General features: G+C 42.6%; 1 protein-coding gene across 1 annotated transcript; it reads right to left on the bottom strand.

The window, feature by feature from the left end:
* Nucleotides 1-4,333: 4,333 nt before the first annotated feature.
* On the bottom strand, nt 4,334-4,852 carry LOC122048779. Its single transcript, XM_042610301.1, has one exon. The coding sequence runs from the start codon at nt 4,850-4,852 to the stop codon at nt 4,334-4,336; it is 519 nt and encodes a 172-aa protein (XP_042466235.1).
* Nucleotides 4,853-23,793: the final 18,941 nt, after the last annotated feature.

The raw sequence follows: 23,793 nt of genomic DNA on the forward strand, positions 1-23,793 counted from the left end.
CCTAAGTTTAATTTATTTGTTCTTTTAGGTTTAGACTCGGATCTCCTGCGGAACTTAACACGTTCGATCCAAATCACCTAGGTTATTAATTTCATTAAATATTACTTTCCAAAATTGGCTCCCAGTACTGACGTGGCGAGGCACATGGTCTTCTTGGATATGGGAACACCCACCACCGACTAGACAAAGCCTTTTAAGGAAAGTTAATATTTAATTTCCTTAAATAACTTTAGGTCAACCGAAAAGAACAATCAAATCACAAGGAAAAGAAAAAAATAAAAGAACACAACATCGAAAACAAATTCGAAATACTAGAATCGTATACCTCTTGTATTTGGTATTTTTACAAAGAAATAAAACTAGCATGATGCGAAAAAACATTACTAGTTATACCTTTCTTTTGAAGACAAAGACCTCTTGATCTTCTACCGTATTCCTCTTCTAACCTCGGACATTGTGTGGGCAACGATCTTCCGAGATGAGAAACCACCAAAGCACCTTCTTCTCCTCCTTGCAAGGTTCTGCCACAATAAGAGCACCTCCAAGGATGAAGAGATTCAACCACCACCAATGCTCCAAGGGATACTAGAAAAGAGGCTTCTTTTCTCTCCTTCTTAGATCCGGCCACCAAAGCTATCTCCACCATGAGAAGGTTTCGGCCACACAAAGGAGAGGAGAGGAAAGAAGGGGCCGGCCACACCCAAGGAGAAAAGAGAGGAAGGGTAAAATAGAGGTTGTTCATCATGAAGCCTCCTCTACCCCCTCTTTTATAATCCTTGGTCTTGGCAAATAAGAAAAATTTAATAAAAACTTCCTTAATTCTTTTGCCATTGAAAAGGAAAATTTATTTAATTAAAACAATTTTCTCTATTCAATTTACAATGGCCGGCCACTAATAAAATTTCCAAGCAAATAAAAATTTTAAACACAAATTAAAACTTCCTTATTTGCTTCCAGAAATTTTATAAAAATTTCTCCAATAATTTTTATCCCTTCATGATTGGTCAAAAGGAAATTTTATAAATTAAATCTTTCTTTAAACATGTGGATAATTTCCGAAAAGTTATCTCTAAAAATTAAAATCTCCTTTCAATCTATAAATAAGGAAAGATATCAAATCTTTTCTTAATCTTTTGTAGAAACTAATAAAAGAGAATTATTAATTTTTTAAACTTTTAAATCATGAACATGGTTAAAAGGAAAGTTTTTACCAAAATTAAAATCAACCTTTTTAATCTACAAATAAGGAAAGAGATTTAGCTCTTCTCTTAATCTTTTGTAGAATCTTATAAAAAGAAAGATTTAAATTTTTAAACTCTCTTTTAAATCATATTATCCACATAAGAAAAATTTAAAAAATAAAAATCCTTTTATTTTAATTTGGGCCGGCCACACCAAGCTTGAACCAAAGCTAGGGCCGGCTACCTTGAAGCACCCATGAACCAAACTTTGGCCGGCCCTAGCTTGGTCTCCAAGCTAGCTTGGCCGGCCCCTATGGGATGGGTAAGAAGGTGGGTATAGGTGGGTATAGTACTCTATAATTAAGAGGCTACGATAGGAACTGAGAGGAGGAATTGGTTTTGGTCTTCCGATAAAATTAAGCATCCCGTGTTCACCCCGAACACACAACTTAATTTTATCAATAATAATTCATTCCACTAGAGAACTATTATTGAACTACCGCACCAATCCCAAATTACATTTTGGGCTCCTTCTTATTATGAGTGTGTTAGTCTCCCTGTGTTTAAGATGTCGAATGTCCACTAATTAAGTGAGTTACTGACAACTCATTTAATTAATATCTTAGTCCAAGAGTAGTACCACTCAACCTTATCGTCATGTCGGACTAAGTCCACCTGCAGGGTTTAACATGACAATCCTTATGAGCTCCTTTTGGGGACATTCTCAACCTAGATTACTAGGACACAGTTTCCTTCTATAATCAACAACACACACTATAAGTGATATCATTTCCCAACTTATCGGGCATATTGATTTATCGAACTAAATCTCACTCATTGATAAATTGAAGAAATAAATATCAAATATATGTACTTGTTATTATATTAGGATTAAGAGCACACACTTCCATAATAACTGAGGTCTTTGTTTCTTTATAAAGTCAGTATAAAAGAAACGACCTCTAATGGTCCTACTCAATACACTCTAAGTGTACTAGTGTAATTATATAGTTAAGATAAACTAATACCTAATTACACTACGACCTTTCCAATGGTTTGTTCCTTTCCATTTTGGTCGTGAGCTACTGTTTATAATTTATAAGGTACTGATAACATGATCCTCTGTGTGTGACACCACACACCATGTTATCTACAATATAAATTAATTGAACAACTACATTTATCATAAATGTAGACATTTGACCAATGTGATTCTTATTTCTAGATAAATGTTTATACCAGAAGCTAGACTTTTAGTATACATCCTAACACTTCAGACCCCTCTGGCCTGAGCAGCCAGAGGCAAATAATGACAATCATTTATTTGCTGATGGACGAGTACCGCAGTGCGGACGACCTAGCGTCCCTCACCCCCGAGCACCAAATAAGAATCCAAGGGTCGCTCGCACAGATATGGGCCGATGCCCGAGCTCGTGCGACAGTTATCGCTCCAGGGGAACTCGCCAACAGTCACACCCAGATGTCCACTAGGTATGTATGCTGTACCTTTCTTTTCTTTTTTGACATCCATTCAACTCATACAATTTTACTATCATTGCAGTACTGGGTAGAGATCCTGGCTATGTGCCACGGGCTCGCATATCTGGAACATGAAGTCTAGTAGTTGCGCTCCCCGAGCGGCTAGGAGGTGGCTTCTCAGGTGCGCATGGAGCAGATGAGTGCTGAAATGACCCAACTAAAGGCCAATTTAAAGAAAAGCTCCAACCTACTAGAGGCAGAGAGGGGAAAAAGCGCCGAGCAGGCTGCTCAATTGACTCGGCTTAATAAACAGGCCACCTCCTTCGAAGCGAAGATCCACTCGGCCAACATCAAGAAGTTTCGGGTTATTGAAGACTTGGAAATCAAACATAAGGAGTTTTGGGTATTGACTCAGAACCTGAAGGAGGCGGAGGCCGCGCTGAATTCTGAGTGGGAGTGCAGGTCAGCTAATCAGTCTACAATGAAGGCCCAGCTCGACGCCAAAGATGTAGAGCTGGCCACTTTGAAGGCAGATTTAGAGGAATCCCGATCGGTGCTAGAAGTTTACCAAAGTGCGGAGTCCAACCGATTCGAGGTGCAGAAAAGGGCTTACCTCTGCTCGGATGCCTTCAATGACCAGGTCACCGATCAGGCGCTCTATCTTTTCAACCTTACCATCGACGGGACGCTTGACCAACTGAAGAGCGCCGACCATATCCCGACTAGCCTGACGAGCAAGGTTATCAGCTGAGACAAGATGACTAAGTCGCTGCCTGACGACGTACTCGACTACCTTGAGTGAGACTGCTGCGCATCTTGTCTTCTTTTTGTATTGCCCCATCTGACCTTGTAAAAACTAGTAGTGTTAATGAATAGTCGCCCGTTCGACGCTCCTTTTTATTTGATGTCGCTTCTTCTTGTCGTGCCGTTCGACACTTCCTTGTTTTATTTTCTGACTTGTTTGTCCCTGCGTTGCTGCTTAGGATTGATTAGGACTATGAATCGCTTACCATTTTGCGAAAACTTCCAAGTGTGGCTCTGTGGCCCACCAGTCGACATTTGTACTACTCATTTGGCTAAGCCATTTTTCCTTGGTCTCGTGTTTATAGTCGTCGCTCGGTTGTTGAATCCACAAACTTGGATTTAAGGTCGTTGCTCGACCGTTGACACATGTAGATGAAGATTTAAGGTCATCGCTCGACCATTGACGAATACCAGGGTTTAACGTCGCCACTCGACGGTTGACGAATATCAGGGTTTAAGGTCGCCGCTCGACCGCTGATGTAGACCAGGGTTTAAGGTCGTCGCTTAACCACTGATGATGATAAGGGTTTAAGGTAGCCGCTCGATCGTTGATGGCGTTAGGGGTTTAAGGTAGTCGTTTGACCGTTGGTGAGGACTAAGGTTTAACGTCGCCGCTCAACGGTTGATGAAAACTAGGGTTTAACATCGTCGCTCGACAATTGTAATGTGTAGACAAGGGTTTATAGTCGCTGCTCAACTTTTAACTTGGCCAATCGACTCAAGAGTCTAGATAACTTGTGTTTTTATTCATATTTGTCCTGCATCCAGAAGGCACACATACACGTATACAAGTACATCTATATTTACTTATGCATCTCTCACCCGACCCTATAGAGTTGGAGATGATTCGTGCTTCATGGCCGCTTGAGTCATCTTCCGTCTTCATCCTCTAGGTAGTAGGCTCTTGAGCGGAATTTCTGCACGACCTTATAAGGTCCCACACATGGCGCCTTGAGCTTGGTGATGTCGTTGACTGACTTTATTCTCTTCCACACCAGGACACCGACTTGGAAGGACCTCGGGATCACCCTTTGATTGTAATTCTGCTTCATCCGCTGTCGATATGCCATCAGCCAAACGGTAGCCTTATCCCACATCTCGTCCACCAAATCGAGCTTCATGAGTCTCCGCTCGGCGTTCCTCTCGTCGTAGAGTTGCACCCGGTCGGATTCTACTCTGACCTCCATGGGGACCACCGCTTCACACCTATACACCAGATGAAATAGTGTTATGCCGGTCGCCTCCTTTAGAGTCATGTGGAGGGCCCACAAAACATTGGGTAGCACGTTGACCCAGTTGCCTCCTGCATGATCAAGCCGAGCTCGTAGGTCTTTAAGGATCTCCTGATTGGTGACTTCCGTCTGGCCATTTCTTTGGGGGTAGGCCATAGAGGTGAAGTCCTACTGGATGTCATAGCCTTCGCCCCACTCCCTGAGTCTCCGCCTAGCGAACTACCTCTTGTTGTCTTAGACGAGCCAGCGAGGGATGCCGAACTGACATAGGATGTTCTGCCAGATGAACTTGATAATCATCTATTCACTTATTTTAGCTAGGGTCTCGACCTCCACCCACTTTGAGAAGTAATTCACCGTGACAAGCAGGAATCTTCGCTGAGTGGTCGCAATGGGGAACGACCTAACGATGTCCATGCCCCATTGGTCGAACGAGCAAGACACCGTGGACGCCTTCATCTCCTCGGTCGATCGATGCGGGATGTTGTGATACTTTTGACAGGACAGACATGCGGCTACTGTCTGAGAGGCATCTTCTTGGAGAGTGGGCCAAAAATATTCTGTCAGGAGCATTTTTCGATCTAACGAACGAACGCCCGGATGACTCCCACAGGAGCCTTGGTGCACTTCCTGAATGATGTACTCTGCATCCTCTGGTCCAATGCACTTGAGCAGGGGCCTGGAGAAGACTCTCTTATATAGTTGATCCCCGACCAAGGTGAATCGTCTGACTCTCTTTTTCAATAAGCGAGCCTCTTCCTGATCAGAAGGTGTGGTGGTCGATCGGAGGAACTCTATCAGTGTCATCCTCCAGTCGCTCGGGAAAGTTATCCCTTCCATCCTATCGATATGCACCACCAATGAGACTTGATCGATCAACCACTCTATCACGATTGGTGACAATAAACTGGCTAACTTCACTAACTCATCCGTGACTTGATTCTCTGTCCGTGGAATCTTCTGTATAAGGACTTCTTGGAAATTCACTTTCAGCTTCTTGAAGGCTTCTACGTATAGCTTGAGTCGGGTGCTGGCTATCTTGAATGTTCCTGATAGCTATTGAGCGGTTAACTGAGAGTCCGAGTGAATCAGGACTTTTGTGGCTCCGACATGCCGTGCTGCCTGTAAGCCGACTATCAATGCTTAATATTCAGCTTCGTTATTGGTGACCTGATAATCCAACCACACGGAAAGCTACATTCGATCATCCCGTGGTGAAATTAGTACTGTATGCTAATCCCGCTGCCTTGTCGGGTGGAAGAATCGTTGACATATATTCTCCAAGTTACTTTCGGCTCGGCGTTTTGGATCTCTGTGATGAAATCAGCCAAGGCCTGAGCTTTGATCGTCGTTCGGGTCTGATATTGTATGTCGAATTCACTTAGCTCGGCTGCCCACTTGATCAACCGACCTGACACCTCTGGGTTGGGGAGGACTCTTCCTAGGGCACTATTGGTCATCACTACGATTGGATGCACCAGGAAGTATGTGCGGAGTCTCCGAGCGGCTAGCACCAACACATAAGCTAACTTTTCAAAACAGGTGTAGCGAGATTCTACATCTTTCAATATATGGCTCAAAAAATACACAGACTATTGTTCGTGGCCATTCTGCCTAACTAATGTCGAACCAATCACATACTCGGTGGATGATAGGTAGATCAGAGGGGCTTACCAACGCTCGGCTTAGCTAACACATGCAAGGAGTTAAGGTATTCCTTGAGCTCTTCCAATGCCCGGTCACACTCGGCGTCCCATTGGAACTTTGTAGCTCGACGCAGCACCTTGAAGAACTGATGACTTCGGTCGGATAACTTGGAGATGAACTTAGACAGTACGGTGATCCGCCCGATCAACCGTTGGGCCTCGTTCAAGCTACGAGGCGGAGGCATGTCTTGTAGCACCTTCACCTTGCTCGGATTCGCCTCGATGCCCCGTTCGGTGACAATGTATCCGAGGAAGCGACCACTTTTTGCGTTGAACATACATTTACTCGGGTTTAGCTTTATCCCGTATTCCCTTAAGGTTCAACATGTTTCTTCAATATATGCACATAGATCAGAAGTTCGGAGGGATTTTATTAATATGTCATCGACATATACCTCCATGTTGCGGCCGATCTGCCTCTGGAACACCTTGTTCATTAGCCTCTGCATGTTATGCAGTGCTGGCGTTCTTTAGTCCGAACGACATGATGTTGTAGCAGTATGTTCTGTCGGCCATGATGAAGCTGACATTTTCTCGATTCTCTCGGGCGAACGTCAGTTGGTGGTAGCCCTGGTACACGTCGAGCATGCAAATCAACTCGCAACCCGCCGTAAAGTCCACTATCTAATCGATCCTCGACAACAGATAGAAGTCCTTCAAGAATACTTTGTTCAAGTTGCGGAGGTCGATGCATACCTACCATTTGTTGCTCGCCTTGGAGACCAACACGACATTAGTGAGCCAGCTGAGGAATTGGACTTCCTGTATATGGCCGACCTCTAACAATTTCTCTATCTCCGTTCGGATGATCATGTTTTGTTCGATGCTGAAGTTCCTTTTCTTTTGCTTCACCGGCCAAGCGTCCGATTGGACGTGAAGCTCGTACTGAGCCATGCTTGGGGAGATACCGAGAAGCTCATATGGTGACCAGGTGAACACATCATAGCTCTGTCTAAGGAAGGCGACCAGCTCTGCCTTCCTCGCACTCTCCAGATCGGCAACAATAAAGGTGGTTGCCTCCGACCAATTAGGGTGGATCTGAATCTCCTCATTTTCTTCATAAACCAACATAGGAGGTCTCTCCGTGATAGTGTTCACCTCTAAGCGTGGATTTTTCCGAGTGGCTCTTGCTTCTGATTTGACCATCTCGACGTAACATCGCCGAGAGGCCAACTGGTCACCTTGAACCTCACGTACCTTGTTGTCCATCGAGAATTTAATCTTCTGGCAATAAGTGGACACCATCGCTCGAAACTTGTTGAGGGCCGGTCGACCCAATATGACGTTGTAGGCCGACGGTGCGTTTACCACAATGAAGTTTGTGGTCTTTGTTCTCTTTAGTGGCTCCTCTCTTAGCAAGATGGCCAACCTAGCTTAGCCGAGCGGCAACACTTCATTGCCCGTGAAACCATAGAGTGGGGTCGTCATGGGTAGCAACTCACTTCAGTCCATTTGCAGCTCATGGAACTCCTTCTTGAATATGATGTTCATCGAGCTCTCTGTGTCAACAAAGGTTTGGTGAATAGTGTAATTGGCGATTACCGCTTGGATGATCAGAGCATCGTCGTGTGGGATCTCCACTCCCTTTGAGTCTTTAGGGCTGAAGCTGATCTCGGGTCCCTCAACCCTCTCTTTGTTGCAGCCCACGCGTGAATCTCGAGCCACCACTACAACAAAAATAACTTTTCGCAGCGCGCAATTATGCTATCCGCAGCGCGCATCGCATGCTGCACAACTCCATGCTGTTAAAAGTCATAAAGCATTCACAGCGTGCGGCCGCGCGCTGCGGTAAATTGCATTCGCAGCGCACAATGGCGTGCTGCGATAAATTGCATTCGCAGCGCGCTACCGTGCGCTGCGGTTAATTGCATATAAAATAAAAAAATATATATATACCACACATATAATTATCAATATCGTACAATTATCATTAAAGGCATAACTGTGTTACAAGCATATAAAAATAAAAATAAATAAATATCATAATTTTCTTTCCAATAGGAAAATTGTGTTACAGGTTTATAAGGTAAAAAAATTATAAACAATAAGTCTTTCCTCTCCTTCTATGCCTCTCTGAAGTAGTGCAAGTAGTTCAAAATCCACATTGATTCTGATTGCTGCATTGATACGGAGCAAGCACAACCTGTGAAGCCACAAAGGGATGTGAAAATGGGAAAGAAACTCAAGTTAAATATGAAAATGCACATTCACTATATTGTATACGGTTTTCACTGTGGGCCTTCATAAACTTAAAGTATAACTCCATTAATATATAAAAGACATCATATTTAGATATGCAACACTTACTAAATGTGGGAAGTCAAAGGAAGTGCAGCACAACCAATAATCACCTACATATTGAACTATCAGTTAAGAATGGGAAGAATATTCCACACGTGTGACTTAACAGAAATACAGAATGTACCTATGAAACTAATCAAAAGCATGATTAACACTTACAGGTTTGGGAGCTTTAAGTTTCATCAGAAGATTGACACAAAAAAAAAAAAGGGAAACAAGAGATGGTGTTGGGGTGTCAAATATCAGGGAGGCAAAGTTTAACTTCATCATGGTAGCAAGTCATTCTAGCTCCAACTGCAATTTGTGTATGAGCATACTTTTCAAGAGTTTGACCTTGTTCCTTTGGAAACACAGCCCGAGCAACCAAACAACAAAACATTAATGATAAGAGAGAGGCAACTAAACAAATATAGGTTTCCACAAAAGGATATTTTAAAAGAAATTAATGATATATTGTTCTGCTAAATAATAACATGCAAGCAAAAATAGTAGCTAATTTGATTTAATTTTCCAAAATAACAACCTGTGACAAAAAAAAATAACAAACAAACAAATATGCAAAACAACTATAATAAGCTTACAACTTGAAATAACTAAGATACACACTTTCTATAAATCACTACATATACATGAAAGAATAACCTTAAAAAGTGTGTTTTTCACCTAAGAGAGCCACCATGATAGCCAATAGAGAATGTTCACAATTGCCCATTCATAAAATTCAAGAGATGACACAGAGAAGCTTTAAGAATCAGGAAGAGTAATGTTTTGTAAAGAAAATATGACAACAATACTAGCAAAGTAGCACCTCTAATTTAGAAACATTATGCTTTTAAGTAAAGTGAATAGACAAATCTACTGAACTTCAGGATGTGTTAAAGCAAGATTGCAGATTGAATGTTGATAAATAGCAGACAAAATACTACTTACATGGCCACTAAAGTCAGGATGATCTTCTCTAGCTGGAATTAACACATTCCTACAAAAACCCATCACAAAAACCACACTTCTACCAATGCTCTACCTTCTTCAATCTTAGTCATAAGCTCCAAAAGAAAACATTGCATAAATTCCACCAAGCTTCATCATATCACCAAAGCAAACAAAATCTAAAAGCTGAGAAAACCACAGCATGCCAGGCTTTGCCTTCAGACCAACAGAAACACAAAACACCAACACCAAAAGGAATAATGCAAGAATATCAATATATGCACAAAGAAAACCTCCAATACAAAACCTCTGTGAAATATAAAGTCCGGCAAACATCTCAAGGAAATCCCAATCCATAAGAAAACCATCCGACAACATACATTATTTCCTATAGAGCATGCAAAGAATACCATTATAAACACTAAGTAAACCTCCAATATAAATCTGCAATCTAAAAAAACCAAAACATGCCAAACAACATGCTTGATTTTGATGCCACAATCAATCCAAAAAACCTCCCACATTACACTTGTACTCATATTCAAGCCATTCACAAAAATTTTGCCAAACTCTCAACGCCATCAAATTGAAAGAACCTTCTATAGCTCAAAACTCAAACGAAAGAAATAAACATACGAATCATCAAACTTGTGTCTCTTGTTGGGCTTGCTGTGGACCGGCACGTGTGCGCCACACCTGGGGCACCGCGGCGCCGCCGCCGAGACGAGCACATAGAGGAAGCAAACCAGGCATCTGCCGATGACCATTGTCACCGCGGGCAGTGGCTCCTAATCACCCACTGCCATTCGCTTTGTCGAGGAGGTTTTGCTAGCCCACGACGAGGAGAGTAGCGAGGGGGAGCCGTCGGGATGCGGGTTCTCGCGCCCGGTGCGCTCGAGGGTGAACTGCACCTTGTCGAGAGTGCAAATGCTCAGGTACCAGGAGTGCGGTGCTCGGACGTCCAGATCCAAGGAGAAGAGGCTGCAGAGAAGATGTATTTCGAGGATTTGGTGTTCGCGGAGAAGAGGGTGCGGAGAAGAGGGTTTTCGAGAGAAGGGTTTCGACGGTGAGGCTTTTTGACGGAAGATGGTTTACGAGGAGGGTTCGGGAAGCAAAGTTTTTATTTTTTTTTTAGGTTTTATGAAAGGTTTAGGGGATTAAAATTTTAATTTTTTTTTTAAAGATTATTAACAGCATGCAACCGCATGCTGTTAATATTTTAATAATAATTATTTACGACGTGTATTTTTTGCATGCCGTCAATAATATAATTATAGTAATATTAACAGCGCGTTCTGTACGCTGTTAATATTAAGTTTTAACAGTTCACTCTGTATGCTGTAGAAAAATTTATTGACAATGTACATTTTATGCACGCTGTCATTTGTATAAATATTATACTATCCGCAGCGCACATAATTAGGTGCGCTGTAAAAACTATTATTAACAGCGTACTTTAACTGCATGTCGTTGATGATGCGCTGCGGAAAGTCATATTTGTTGTAGTGCACCGAGCGTGCGACTTTCTCGCTCGGTTGGAATCACCACCGGTTGACCCTCCAGTGATCATTCTTATTTACCCCAAGTGGCGTTGCTCCTATTCTCCTCCTCTCGACCTGAAAGCCGGTTCCGCTCGGCAGAGGCTTGGGAAGGACTTCGATTGTTCCTTCGCTGGGGCTGATGGTGGCGTGGCTCGACTGTCGTCCTTTCTTCTTCTCTTCGACGAGTTGATCGACGCTTGTGTCACCGATCGGGAGATGGGGATCGACGATGATATCCTTGCGGGACCAACCTGCTAGCTGTTAGGTCGTAACAGTCTAGGATTCTGTGTGTTACCGACTGGTGGAAGGAGCAGAACATCGGCGTCCACACCTTGCCTTTTGCAGCCTTTGGGCGAGCGGCTGCCGCATGCTGCACGCTTTGTGCCCTGGGCTCATGGTGTGGTTGGGCTCCTCTCGATCGAGGCCCTTTAGGGGGTTGATGGCTACTTGGCTATCGCTGTTCAGATGCTCCTGTGGGCTCAGCGGGAGTCTCCCTTTTCCTTGCCACCTAGGCTTCTTCCATGTTGATATATTTGGTGACCTTCTTTTATAGGTGGCCGAAGTCCCTCAGTCGAATGAGCGGCCGGAAGAACTCCCCTTTGGTGAGGCCTTGGGTGAAGGTGTTCACCAACACATCTGAGGAGACCACTGGGATGTCCATGACCACTTGAATGAAGCGATGGATGTAGGCCCTAAATGCCTCTCTGGCACTTGCTCGAGCGAGAACAAGTTCACGCTCGTCTTCTGGTGGCGACGACTGCTGGCGAAGTGGTGAAGGAATGCCGCCCGAAAGTCCTTGAAGCTATGGATTGATCCGTCCGACAATCTCTTGAACCAACATTGTGCTGATCAAGAGAGAGTGGTGAGGAAGATCCGACATTTAACCTTGATCCTGTTTGAAAGTGTGAAGCTGGAAAGCTAGGAGGTGGTGGTTTTGCTGACCGGATGTGGACTTCATTCCGCTCTGCAAAACAAATGACGTCAGTGCCGAGCCATGGAAGGGGTCCCCGGTGTTGGCCCTCCGACTCTCAAGTCAGTCACCAGAATGTGGAGAAAAATGAAGCAACAGTAGAACTCAAGAATAACGCGTACCTCCGTCAGTGATGGACCCCCCTTTATATAGATCCCTAGTGGGCAGCGTTCGTGTTTCTCAAAGCATGGGCATGCTCTCCCATGTGTCCAATGAAAGGACCTTGTCAGGAAAGTACCTTTGATACCATACCTTAACAGGCCATGCATATCCCTGACGCGACAGTAGAAGCTTCTATCGTACAATCTGCCTATCGACTATGCCTTGTGTCAGCGACACTATCTCCCAAAAGGATGTCATGAGATACTACAGTGGTCCCGTTGCTTGGCCGAGTGAGGTAGCCGCTCGACTAGGATTCCGCTCCGTCCATGACCAAGTCCCGATTCTTGGTCGAGCGGGGTAGCTTCTCGGTCGGGACTCCTCCGCTCTGTCGGCCTCCGTGATTCTTCTATGCGGTGAACGTGTAGTAACATATCTTTTCCCGTTCAGACCAGCTATGCAGTCTCTCTCTGTGTCCTGCTGCTCCATATTGAGCGTCGACTGTCTTGTGTATCATCCCGATCCGGAATGGGGGTATGCTCGGACCCGTCTCCTACCAGTCGGGGTCTGACCGCCCGACCGGCCATCGCAGTTGTCCTTCGTTCGGTCCTTTGACACTTGAGCGTTGACCACCTTGATTTTAACCTCCACCATGGCAGTTGATCCTGTGCCAGGTAGGCCTCCCTCCATCGCCGCATCACAAGTCTCCCTCTCAAGTCTAGTTGAAGGAGGCTGCAACTTCGACTGACTGGACCATTAGAGTCTTTGATGGCTTCCACGTCTTTGCCGTTCGGCTTCGCATTGTCAGATTGGGTGTACAACCGCCGCTAGACCCAATCCCTTCGATGCAAGCTGTGATTCGACCGTTCGGCTGTGTAATAATCGCTTATCCATGCCACTCGGGCAATGTGCGGCAACACTTGGAGAAAAATCATTTTTCTTGTGTTCTTTGGCCGAATGCCCTGACGTCATCTAGATTTCTCAAAGACCATGCAAATCTCTAATCATTATGGCTGAGCATGCGATCATACCTTTTAATTAGCCTCATTAATGTCGTCTGGTGATTGAGCGCCACGTGTTCTCCTTTCTGTCGCCGCACATTTGACGTGACAGGCAGATATCCGCTGGTGACGTGACAGATGCCTTTTCGAATTCGACAGCCTGATCTCCACTTAGTTTTTTGCAACCCTAGATCGGACGACTCAGGTCGATCGGGTGTAAGGTTTATAAACCTCGTGTGTGTCGCCGTCTTCCTTACTTCGCGTGCTTTCATCTTTCGAGCTTCCCAATGACGTTTCACTCCTTCTACCTCTCTAGTGATCTTTCTTGTAAGCCTCTTCATCTCTTCCGTCAAATATTTTCGTTGTTCTTCGTCATCCTCCTTGTGTTTCGATGGCAAGCTCGTCCCAGCCCCCCTCCTCGCCTCCGTCCCTAGGCTCTGGTGCACTTCCACCGAGTCCAGGTTCAACAAGGACGACGCTGAGAGTTTGAATCTGCTTATGAATTTCCCTTTGGATATCAAATTGCTCTTCCTAGTTCCTTCTGTTTTTGACCGACCACATGAACCACCGTCGGGTTTTTTATGCTTCTTTAGGGACCAGTTCACCGCCGGTCTGCGGTTCCCGGTCCATCCTTTTTTTCTCGAAGTTTGTAAATATTTTCGCATTTCTCTCCATTAATTAGTGTCGAACTCCTTTCAGCTGCTGTGTGGGGTCGTCGTCCTGTTCTGCCTGCCCGACATTCCTCTGACTCCTCGACTCTTCTATTATTTCTATTATCCGAAATTGTCTGAGCCGAGGACTTTTCTCTTCCAAGCTCGAGTGGGCTTAGTTTTCTTTGATAAGATTCTGTCCTCCGGTAACCATTGGAGAGACTACTTTTTCTTCATATATTTTCTTGAGAGGCCAGATTTCCCAACCAACTAACAGCTAGAAGTGACGAACTCTTCGGAGCTTAAGAAGTACAAGAGCCGATATGACTACCTCTATGCAGCTTCAAGCTTGGCCGGTTAGAAGTACCACATCCACAAGTTGTTGTTGGAGGGCGTCCTCTAAATGTTCGGCTTGAGCTCGATCCGTATGAAGCTTTCGTCCAGCCTAGGTATGCTCTTTTTCTCCCAACCTTTGAATCTAACTGATTTTTCCTCCTTTTGTGCAGCTCAAATCATGTTGCGAGCATGTTTGGCCGGCAAGTGCAAGCTCGCGAACGCAGAGATCAACGCTACGACCGTGGCCGAGTTGGAGAGCCGCGGCCTGCAGCTGGTCGACTCCCATGAAGATCCGCTCAGCGACGATGAGGGAACACAAGTACTAGGGAGCGTAGTTGGGAGAAGTCAGACAACCACGAGCGACGCGGCACTTGCAACAACGTACCTTCCACCTGAACGACTGTCTATGGCTCCGATCGCGGTCGCTTCAGAGTCAACCACTTCCGACGAACCCCTGCGGCAACGCAAGAGGCGCTGCGCGGAAGGTTCCTCCTGATCGACCACTTCTGCCCTGCAGGCCCCGACACCGATCGTCTCTTGACCCTCCTTCGAGTGGGGCAAGACCTCGCTTCCGCCTCTCGAGCAGGGAGTCATAGAACTCCCTACATCCATATCATCTGACCGGACACCTTCGCCGTATGCGCTGCCCTAAGGGACGATTTGCTCACCGTTGGTCGCCTTCATGCCACCACCTTTGCCGGTGGCCTAGGTATCTCGCATCCGACAACTTCCAGTGCCCCAGTCTTCAGGTTGGGCAACCTCAGACTCCTCTGGCCTGAGCAGCAGATGCAAATAACGACAATCATTCATTTACCTATAGACGAGTACCGCAGTGCAGACGACCCAGCGTCCCTCACCACGAGCACCAAATAAGAATCCAAGGGCCGCTCGCATAGATATGGGCCGATGCCCGAGCTCGTGCGACAGTTATCGCTCCAGGGGAAATCGCCAAGAGTCACACCCAGATGTCCACTGGGTATGTACACTATACCTTTCTTTTCTTTTTTACATCTGTTTGGCTCATACAATTTTACTATCGTTGCAGTATTGAGTAGAGAGCCTGACTATGTGCCATAGACTCGCATATCTGGAACATGAAGTCCAGTAGATGCACTCCCCGAGCGGCTAGGAGGCGGCTTCTCAGCCACGCATGGAGCAGATGAGTGCCGAAATGGCCCAACTAAAGGCCAATCTAAAGAAGAGTTCTGAGCTGCTGGAGGCGGAGAGGGGCAAAAGCACCGAGTAGGTTACTCAATTGGCTCGGCTTAATAAATAGGCCACCTCCTTCGAAGCGAAGATCCACTCGACCAATACCAGGAAGCTCCAGGCTATTGAATACTTGGAAATCAAAAATAAAGAGTTTCGTGAGTTGGCTCAGAATCTGAAGGAGGTGAAGGCTGCGTTGAATTCTGAGCCTAAGGGCAGGTCGGCCGATCAATCTGCAACGAATGCCCAGCTCGACTCTAAAGATGCAGAGTTGGCCACTTTGAAGGCAGATTTAGAGGCATCTCGATCGGCGCTGGAAGTTTACCAAAGCGCGGAGTCCAGCCTTGGTGCACTTCCTGAATGATGTACTCTGCATCCTCTGGTCCAACGCACTTGAGCAGAGGTATGGAGAAGGCTCTCTTATATAGTTGATCCCCGACTAAGGTGAACAGTCTGACCCTCTTTTTCAATAAGAGGACCTCTTCCTGATCAAAAGGTGTGGTATCCGATTGGAGGAGCTCTATCAGTGTCATCCTCTAGTCGCTCGGGAAACTTATCCCTTCCATCCTGTTGATATGCGCCACCAATAAGACTTGCTCGATCGACCGCTCTATCACGATTGGTGACAATGAACTGACTAACTTCGCCAACTCATCTACAACTTGATTCTCTACCCGGGGAATCTTCTATATAAGGACTTCTTGGAACTTTGTTTTCAGCTTCTCGAAGGCTTCAGCATATAGCTTGAGTCGGGCGGTGGCTATCTCGAACATCCCTGATAGCTGCTGAGCAGTTAACTGAGAGTCCGAGTGAATGAGGACTTTTGTGGCTCTGACATGCCGAGCTGCCTGTAAGCTGGCTATCAATGCTTCATATTCAGCTTTGTTATTGGTGGCCCGATAATCCAACCGCACGAAAAGCTACATTCGATCCTCCAACAAAGGTTCGGTGAATAGTATAATTGATGATTATTGCTCGGATGATCAACGTATCATCGTGAGGGATCTCTACTCTCTCTAAGTCTCTCAGGCCGAAGCTGATCTCGGGTCCCTCAACCCTCTCTTAGCTGCAGCCCACGGTGTGAATCTCGAGTCGCCAAGAGTGAGACTTTCTCGCTCGGTTTGAATCACCACCGATTGACCCTCCAACGATCATTCCTATTTCGTCCTGAGCGGCGTTGTTCCTATTCTCCTTCTCTTGAGCTGAAGGTTGGTTCTGCTCGACAGAGGCTTGGGAAGGACTTGGATTGTTTCTTCACTGGGGCTGATGGTGGCGTGGCTCAGCTATTGTCCTTTCTCCTTCCCTTCGACCAGCTGATCGGCGCTTGTGTCGTCGATCGAGAGATGGGGATAGACAGCGATATCCCCGTGGGGTTGGCCTGCTAGCTATCAGGTCCTAGCAGTTCCAGGTGGTGTGTGTCGCCAACTGGTGGAAGGAAAAAACATCGGCGTCCATATTTTACCCTTTGCAGCCGCCTTTGGGTGATCGACTGCCACATGTTGCACGACATGCATCTGGGGTTCATGGTATGGTTGGGCTCCTCCCGATCGAGGGCCCTTAGGGGATTATTGGCTGCTATGCTGCCATCGTTCAAACACTCCTATGGGCTCGGTGGGCGTCTCCCTCCTCCTTGCCGCCTGAGTTTCTTCCACATTGATATATTCAGTGACTTTCTTTCGTAGATGGCCAAAGTCTCTCGGCGGCTTCCGGATGTGCAAGCGGCAGAACTCCCCTTCGATAAGCCCTTGGGTGAAGTTGTTCACCAACACATCTGAGGAGACCACTGGGATGTTCATGACCACCTGATTGAATCGCTGAATGTAGGCCCTCAATGCCTCTTTGGGCCCTTGCTTGAGCGAGAACAAGTTCATGCTTGTTTTCTGGTGGCGACGACTACTGGCGAAGTGGTAAAGGAATTCCGCCCAGAAGTCCTTGAAGCTATGGATTGATTCGTCTGACAATCTCTTGAACAAGCATTATGTTGATCCGAAGAGAGTGGTGATGAAGACCCAACATTTAACTCCATCAGTGTACTGATGAAGTGTGACCGCATTGTCAAATTTGGCCAAGTGGTTGTCTGGGTCGGTGGTTCCGTTATACTCTCCAATCGGCAGCAGAGTGTAGTGTTTTTGGTAGAGGGTCACTGAGAATCCCATTTGAAAACTGCTGATTGATCCGCTCGGGCGAATCATCCTCCCTGGGTGCCGTCCCTTTCCTTGTGTCCCGAACAGGCGTGTGGTCTGAGGAAGAACCTCGGTTCTTTTCCACTCGGCCTCGTTCATCCGATGGGGTCCTAAACAACGCTCGGTGAAAGGGGATAGGTGCATTGGACGCTTCCCCATACGTGCCAGCCAGCTTCTTGCTATTGCCACGAGCGGATATTTGATCTGCTCGGTCAACCTATTCGGCTGGTCGACCGGCGGCTGATGCTACGACTCCTGTGCTTTGCGTTCAGCCAACACCCGTTGTTGTTTTTGCTCCTCTTTCTTCGCTGCTCAGGCTTGTATCAGAATGTCGAGTTCGTCTTGCGTCAACGTCACCATTGTGAATCGTCCAACATCTTCCATCTTCTCGTTCGGATGCAGGTTTCATTCTCACAGACGACGCTAAAATGATCTTGTCCGAAAGCATGAAGCTGAAAAGCTGGGAGGTGGTGGTTTCGTTGACCAGACGTGGACTTCGCTTCGCTCTGCGAAACAAATAATGTCAGTGCCAAGCAGGGAAGGGGTCCCCGACGTTGGCCCTCCGACGCTTAAGTTAGTCACCGAAATATGGAGAAAAATGAAGCAACAGTAGCAATAGTAGAACTCAAGAATAACGCCTACCTCCGCCGGTGATGGACCCCCCCTTTATATAGATCCCTGGTGGGCAGCGTGCATGCTTCTCGAGGCATGGGCACACTCTCCCATGTATTCTATGAAAAAGCCTTGTCAGAAAAGTGCCTCTGACACCATACCTTAATAGGGCATGCATATCCCTTATGCGACAGTAGAAGCTTCTGTTGTAGGATCCGCCTGTCGACCATGTCTCGTGTCAGTGACATTATCTCCCAAATGATGTCGAGAGATACTATAGTGGTCTCATTGCTTGGCCGAGTGGGGTAGCCGCTCGATCGAGACTTTGCTCGGTCCATGGCCAGGTCCCATTGCATGGTCGAGCGGGGTAGCCGCTCGACCGGGATTCCTCCGCTCTGTCGACCTTCGTGGTTCTTCTATGCGGTGATTGTGTAGTAACATATCTTCTCTCGTTCAAACCAGTTATGCTGTCTCCCTCTGCGTCTTACTGCCCCATATTGAGCGTCAGCTGTCTTGCGTATTATCCTGATCCGAAATGGGGGTCTGCTCGGACCCGTCTCTTGCTAGTCGGGGCCTGGCCACCCGACCGACCATTGTAGTTGTCCTCCGTTTGTCCCTTTGACACCTGTGCGTTGACCACCTTAACTTTGACCTCCACCTTGGCAATTGACCCCGTGCCAAGTAGGCCTCTCTCCATCGCCACATCAAACCCCATCAGTGTATTGATGAAGTGTTGCTGCATTATCAAATTTGGCCAAGTGGTCATCGGGGTCGGTGGTTCCGTTGTAGTGTTTTGGCAAAGGGTTGTTTAGAATCCTCTCCGAAAAATGCTGATTAATTCGCTCGGGCGAATCATCTGTTGGTGCGGTTAACACTAACGATTTAACCCAGGTTTTGATGAATGACAAATCAGGTTAAGTTAGTTTGTTGTTGTCTGACACTTTGATCGAGTGTGCAGGAGAAGTCCAGACAGGTCGACGGGCTGACCGGATGTCTGGCACGAAGCCCAGCTAGGTCGACGGGCTGACCGGACGCTTAGGCACGAAGTCCAGCTAGGTCGACGGGCTGACCGGATAGCTGGCACGAAGTCCAGACGGGTCGACGGGCTGACCGGACGTCTGACAGGTAAGTGAGGTAAGTCACTGGAGGGGAGTGACTGCGAGGACGCGTTCCCGGGAAGGGAACATTAGGCGTCGATCCGACTTAGATCCATTTCGGATATATAAGTCGAGATCGTGACTAGATTCCGGTCTCGGAAAGACGGAATCTAAGTCATACTCTTTTCTATTACATTGTTGAACTTTAACTGTGCTAACAATCTGTTTTACAAGATATATATATTTGCCTCGGACTAACTCTATTTTGCAGGAGAAGGAGTTCCTGGAAATAGGAGGTCTGGGCGCCCGGAAGGGATCCGAGCGCCCGGAGGTCCAGGCACCCGGAAGGGATCCGGGCGCCTGGAGGTAAGTTTTATCCAAACTTGCGCGTCGCCACGTGGAGCTTGCTGGTTGGACCTGCCACGTCCCACCAGGGCGCCCGGAAGGGATCCGGGGCACCCCGAGCTTCATATAAAAGATGGGGCGGAGGCAGAGATCGAAATCAACTCAGAACTCTTAGACTGCTTGCTCTACTGCTCTGCGCTCCTGCGACACTAACGAAGATCCGACAATACGCTCTTTTCCTCGTCTTTAATTCTTGTCGGTATTTGTTTTATTTTCATTAGCATTTCTGTACTTTAAATTGTAATAATATTCGAATTGCTAGTGATTGCCCAACGAAAGTACTCAAGGAGTACGGGCATTCGAGTAGGAGTCGTCACAGGCTCCGAACGAAGTAAAAAACATCGTGTTCATCTGTCTAAGCTGTTTTATTTCCGCTGCGCTTAACTTTTTTATACTCGTTGTTTTTCGAATCGATATTCACCCCCCCCTCTATCGACGTTTCACGATCCAACAAGTGGTATCAGAGCAGGTACCGCTCTGATTTGGTGCAACCACCAGTCAGGCAAAGAGGGGTGTTTTTTTAAAGAAAAATTAGACACATCATCATCTTTTCGTTTTTTCCCTCCAAAACCGTTTTTGAAAAACACATCATCATCTTTTCACCGTTGCTTAGTATTGATAAAATATTACATTTTCAAAATTTTGGAATAATATTTTTTATTAATATTTTATTAATATTTTATTATTTTTCGAAATTAGTGCAATATTATATTGTTTCTCCAGCACTGCTAATCCAAGATCAAGTCTTGGGATTTTTTGTTTGTTTCTCTTGTCGGAAATTATGACTCTTCTAGAAGGACGGAACCCCTGCGAACCACCACCATACGATCATGAAGACTTCAACTACTGGAAGCGATTAATGGAATGCTTCTTAGGAAGCGTAGACATCGATTATATGCTAATTTTGAGGAAACCTTCTCAAAACTCGGAACTGAACAAAAAGGTAAGTAACATTATTTGTAATGTTTTACCTAACAATATTTTATGCAGATTAAAAAAGTACAAGAATGCATATGAGCTGTGGACCCAGTTGATCAAGCTTCACGAGACGCCGGTGGAGCTAGAAGATCAAGTTAAAGTCAAATATGGACTCGAGTCAAATCCAACGGAGAAGCCTACTGAATTAGGGGTTGCGCTCAAGGTTAGTAATATTTACCAAAATATCCCTGCTAAAAGTAGTTTAAATAATCAGCATGATGATAAGTATGAAATTAGTCCAAGTATGATGCATGATAATCTAGATTTAAATGATTTAAATTCAAAATCACAAAATAATCTAGACTCTGATCAATTTGGCATTAACCTTGACTTGGTCAAATAGAACAATGACCAAATCAATTCAAATAATTTAATTAATTCAGAAAATTTGAAATTAGGTGAGCATTTAGACATAAATAAGTCAAACATTAAAATAAATTTGAATTTAAATGCTAAGAATGAGAAAATGGATAAAATCAATAAATACCTTGATAAAATATTTAATAATCAAGATAAAATCAGTCTAGAAAATGCTATCCAAAACCAAGATAATTTAATTAATAAAAAATTAAACTTTAAAGATAAAACTAATCTAATAAATTCAATTAACCATATCAATTTAAAAGGCAAAGAAAATATAAGGATAAAATCAAACACTTTGATAAAATCAAAACGGAATTTAACAAACTTAAAATTAAATGTTAAAGATAACATATTAAACAAAAATAATCTAGAAATTTCAAAATTAACAATTAATAAAAAGCTAAAAGATAAACCGTTAAGAAAATTCAAACAATTTAGTTAATTCAAATTTAAAAATAAATAAAAACTTAAACTTTAAAAATAAGCTATTAAAGAAAGATAATTCAATTAACCCAATAAAATTGAAATTGAAAGAAAATTCAAATATTAAATACACTCTCTTAAAGAAAGACAATTTGATCAATTTAATTAATTCAAAATTAAAAACTTAAATTTAAAATTAAACATTAAAACTTAGCTAAAACCAACTCTAATTATACAAAAATCTTAAATTAAAAGCCAATAATTCAGGGAAGGTTCCAGAATAGCTGACACCTCCAAAATAAATCTACCCGACAAGGGTAAAATAAGAGTAGACTACCTGGCAAGGTAGTTAGGAATAGAATAAATAGAGACAAAAGTTTAACTTGACAAGTAGTACTGGTGAAGTTTTGGATGATAGTACGTTGGGGAAGCTTGGGCATCGCATGTCTAGAAAGATATGACTTCGATCTGGTGCATTTGGCCAAGTGGAACTGACTGAAGCTACCCCTTACGGATCCTAACTAGGTAGACCAAGGTTTAGTACTAAGCTCCGTGGATAGGACTATTCGGAAAACCTCGAAGGGTTGGTTACTTCTAATGATGTCCAGGTGACCCACCAAGCTTAGAAGTTTATCCGAAGAATGCCTATTTGTTGAGACCAAAGCTAAACCTGAATCTAACACAAGTTAAACCAAACTCTGTAATTAAATCTAATTCATCTCACAAAATTATAGGATTCCCTGATTGATAATCTAGATCGGGTGAGATGAATAAGGATTAAATTAATTAATTTTCAAATTAAAATTAAATTTCAAATTTCAAATTAAAATTAAATTTCGAATTTCAAATTAAAATTAAATTTCAAATTCCAAATTCCAAATTAAAATTAAATTTCTAATTTCAAATTAAAATTAAATTTCAAATTTCAAATTAAAATTAAATTTCGAATTTCAAATTAAAATTAAATTTTTAATTAAAACAAAATTATTTTAAAAATAAATTAACATTAAAAATTATTTTAAAAATTAAATTAACTTTAAAAAATTATTTTAAAAATTAAATTAACTTAAAAAAATTATTTTAAAAATTAAATTAACTTTTAAAAAAAAATTATTTTAAAAATTAAATTAACTTTAAAAAAATTATTTTATAACTAAATTAACTTTAAAAATTATTTTAAAATTTAACTTTAAAAATTATTTTAAACTTAAAAATTTTATATTTAACTTAAAATTTTTTAACTTTTTATAATTAACTTAAAAATTTAACTTTAAAAATTTTATTCTAAACTTAAAAATTATTTTAAAATTCTTTAAAAATTATTTTAAAATTCTTTAAAAACTATTTTAAAAATTCTTTAAAAACTATTTAAAAATTCTTTAAAAACTATTTAAAAATTCGTTAAAAACTATTTAAAAAAAAATTCTTTAAAACCTATTTTAAATTTTTTTTAAAACTATTTTGAAAATTCTTTAAAGACTATTTTTTAAAAACTATTTTTAAAATTCTTTAAAGACTATTTTGAAAATTCTTTAAAAGACTATTTTAAAAATTATTTAAAAAAAAATATATTAAAAATTATTTTTTAAAAAAAAACTTTAAAAAATAATTTTAAATATTCTTTTAAAAATTCTTTTTAAAAATTATTTTAAAAACTTAAAAAAAATCATTTTAAAAATTCTTTTAAAAAACTTTAAAAAATCATTTTAAAATTTCTTTTAAAAAAACTTTAAAAAATCATTATAAAAATTCTTTTTAAAAATTATTTTAAAATTTTTTTAAAAATCATTTTAAAAATTCTTTTAAAATTTATTTTAAAAACTTTAAAAAAAAATCCTTTTAAATTTTTTAAAAATCATTTAAAAAAAATTTATTTTTTCATTTTAATGAAATTTTGTTAACTTTTAAAAATAATAATAATAATAATAATAATTTATTTTTATAGATTATTTTCACTTTAAAAATTAGTATTTAGACTTTAAACTTATTTTTAATCTTAAACTTTATTTTAATCTTAAAATTATTTTTAAACTTAATTTAACTTAACTGAAAATTAAAACTCAATATTGAAATTACAATTAAAAATTTTAACTTAAACTTTAAATTAATCCTAAACTTAAATTAATCACTGATATTAATTTAACTCTAAAATAAAACTGAATTGAACGTATGTTAATTTCCATTAAATAATTATAAAAATCATTTTAAAATCATTTTAAACACGGTTTTAGAAATCATGTTAGAAATCCCTTAAAAATAATAATAATAATAATTTTAAATTCATTTAAAACTTAGA

The sequence above is a fragment of the Zingiber officinale genome, chromosome 2B (genome assembly GCF_018446385.1).
Source record: "Zingiber officinale cultivar Zhangliang chromosome 2B, Zo_v1.1, whole genome shotgun sequence".
In the NCBI taxonomy this organism is placed as follows: Eukaryota; Viridiplantae; Streptophyta; class Magnoliopsida; order Zingiberales; family Zingiberaceae; genus Zingiber; species Zingiber officinale.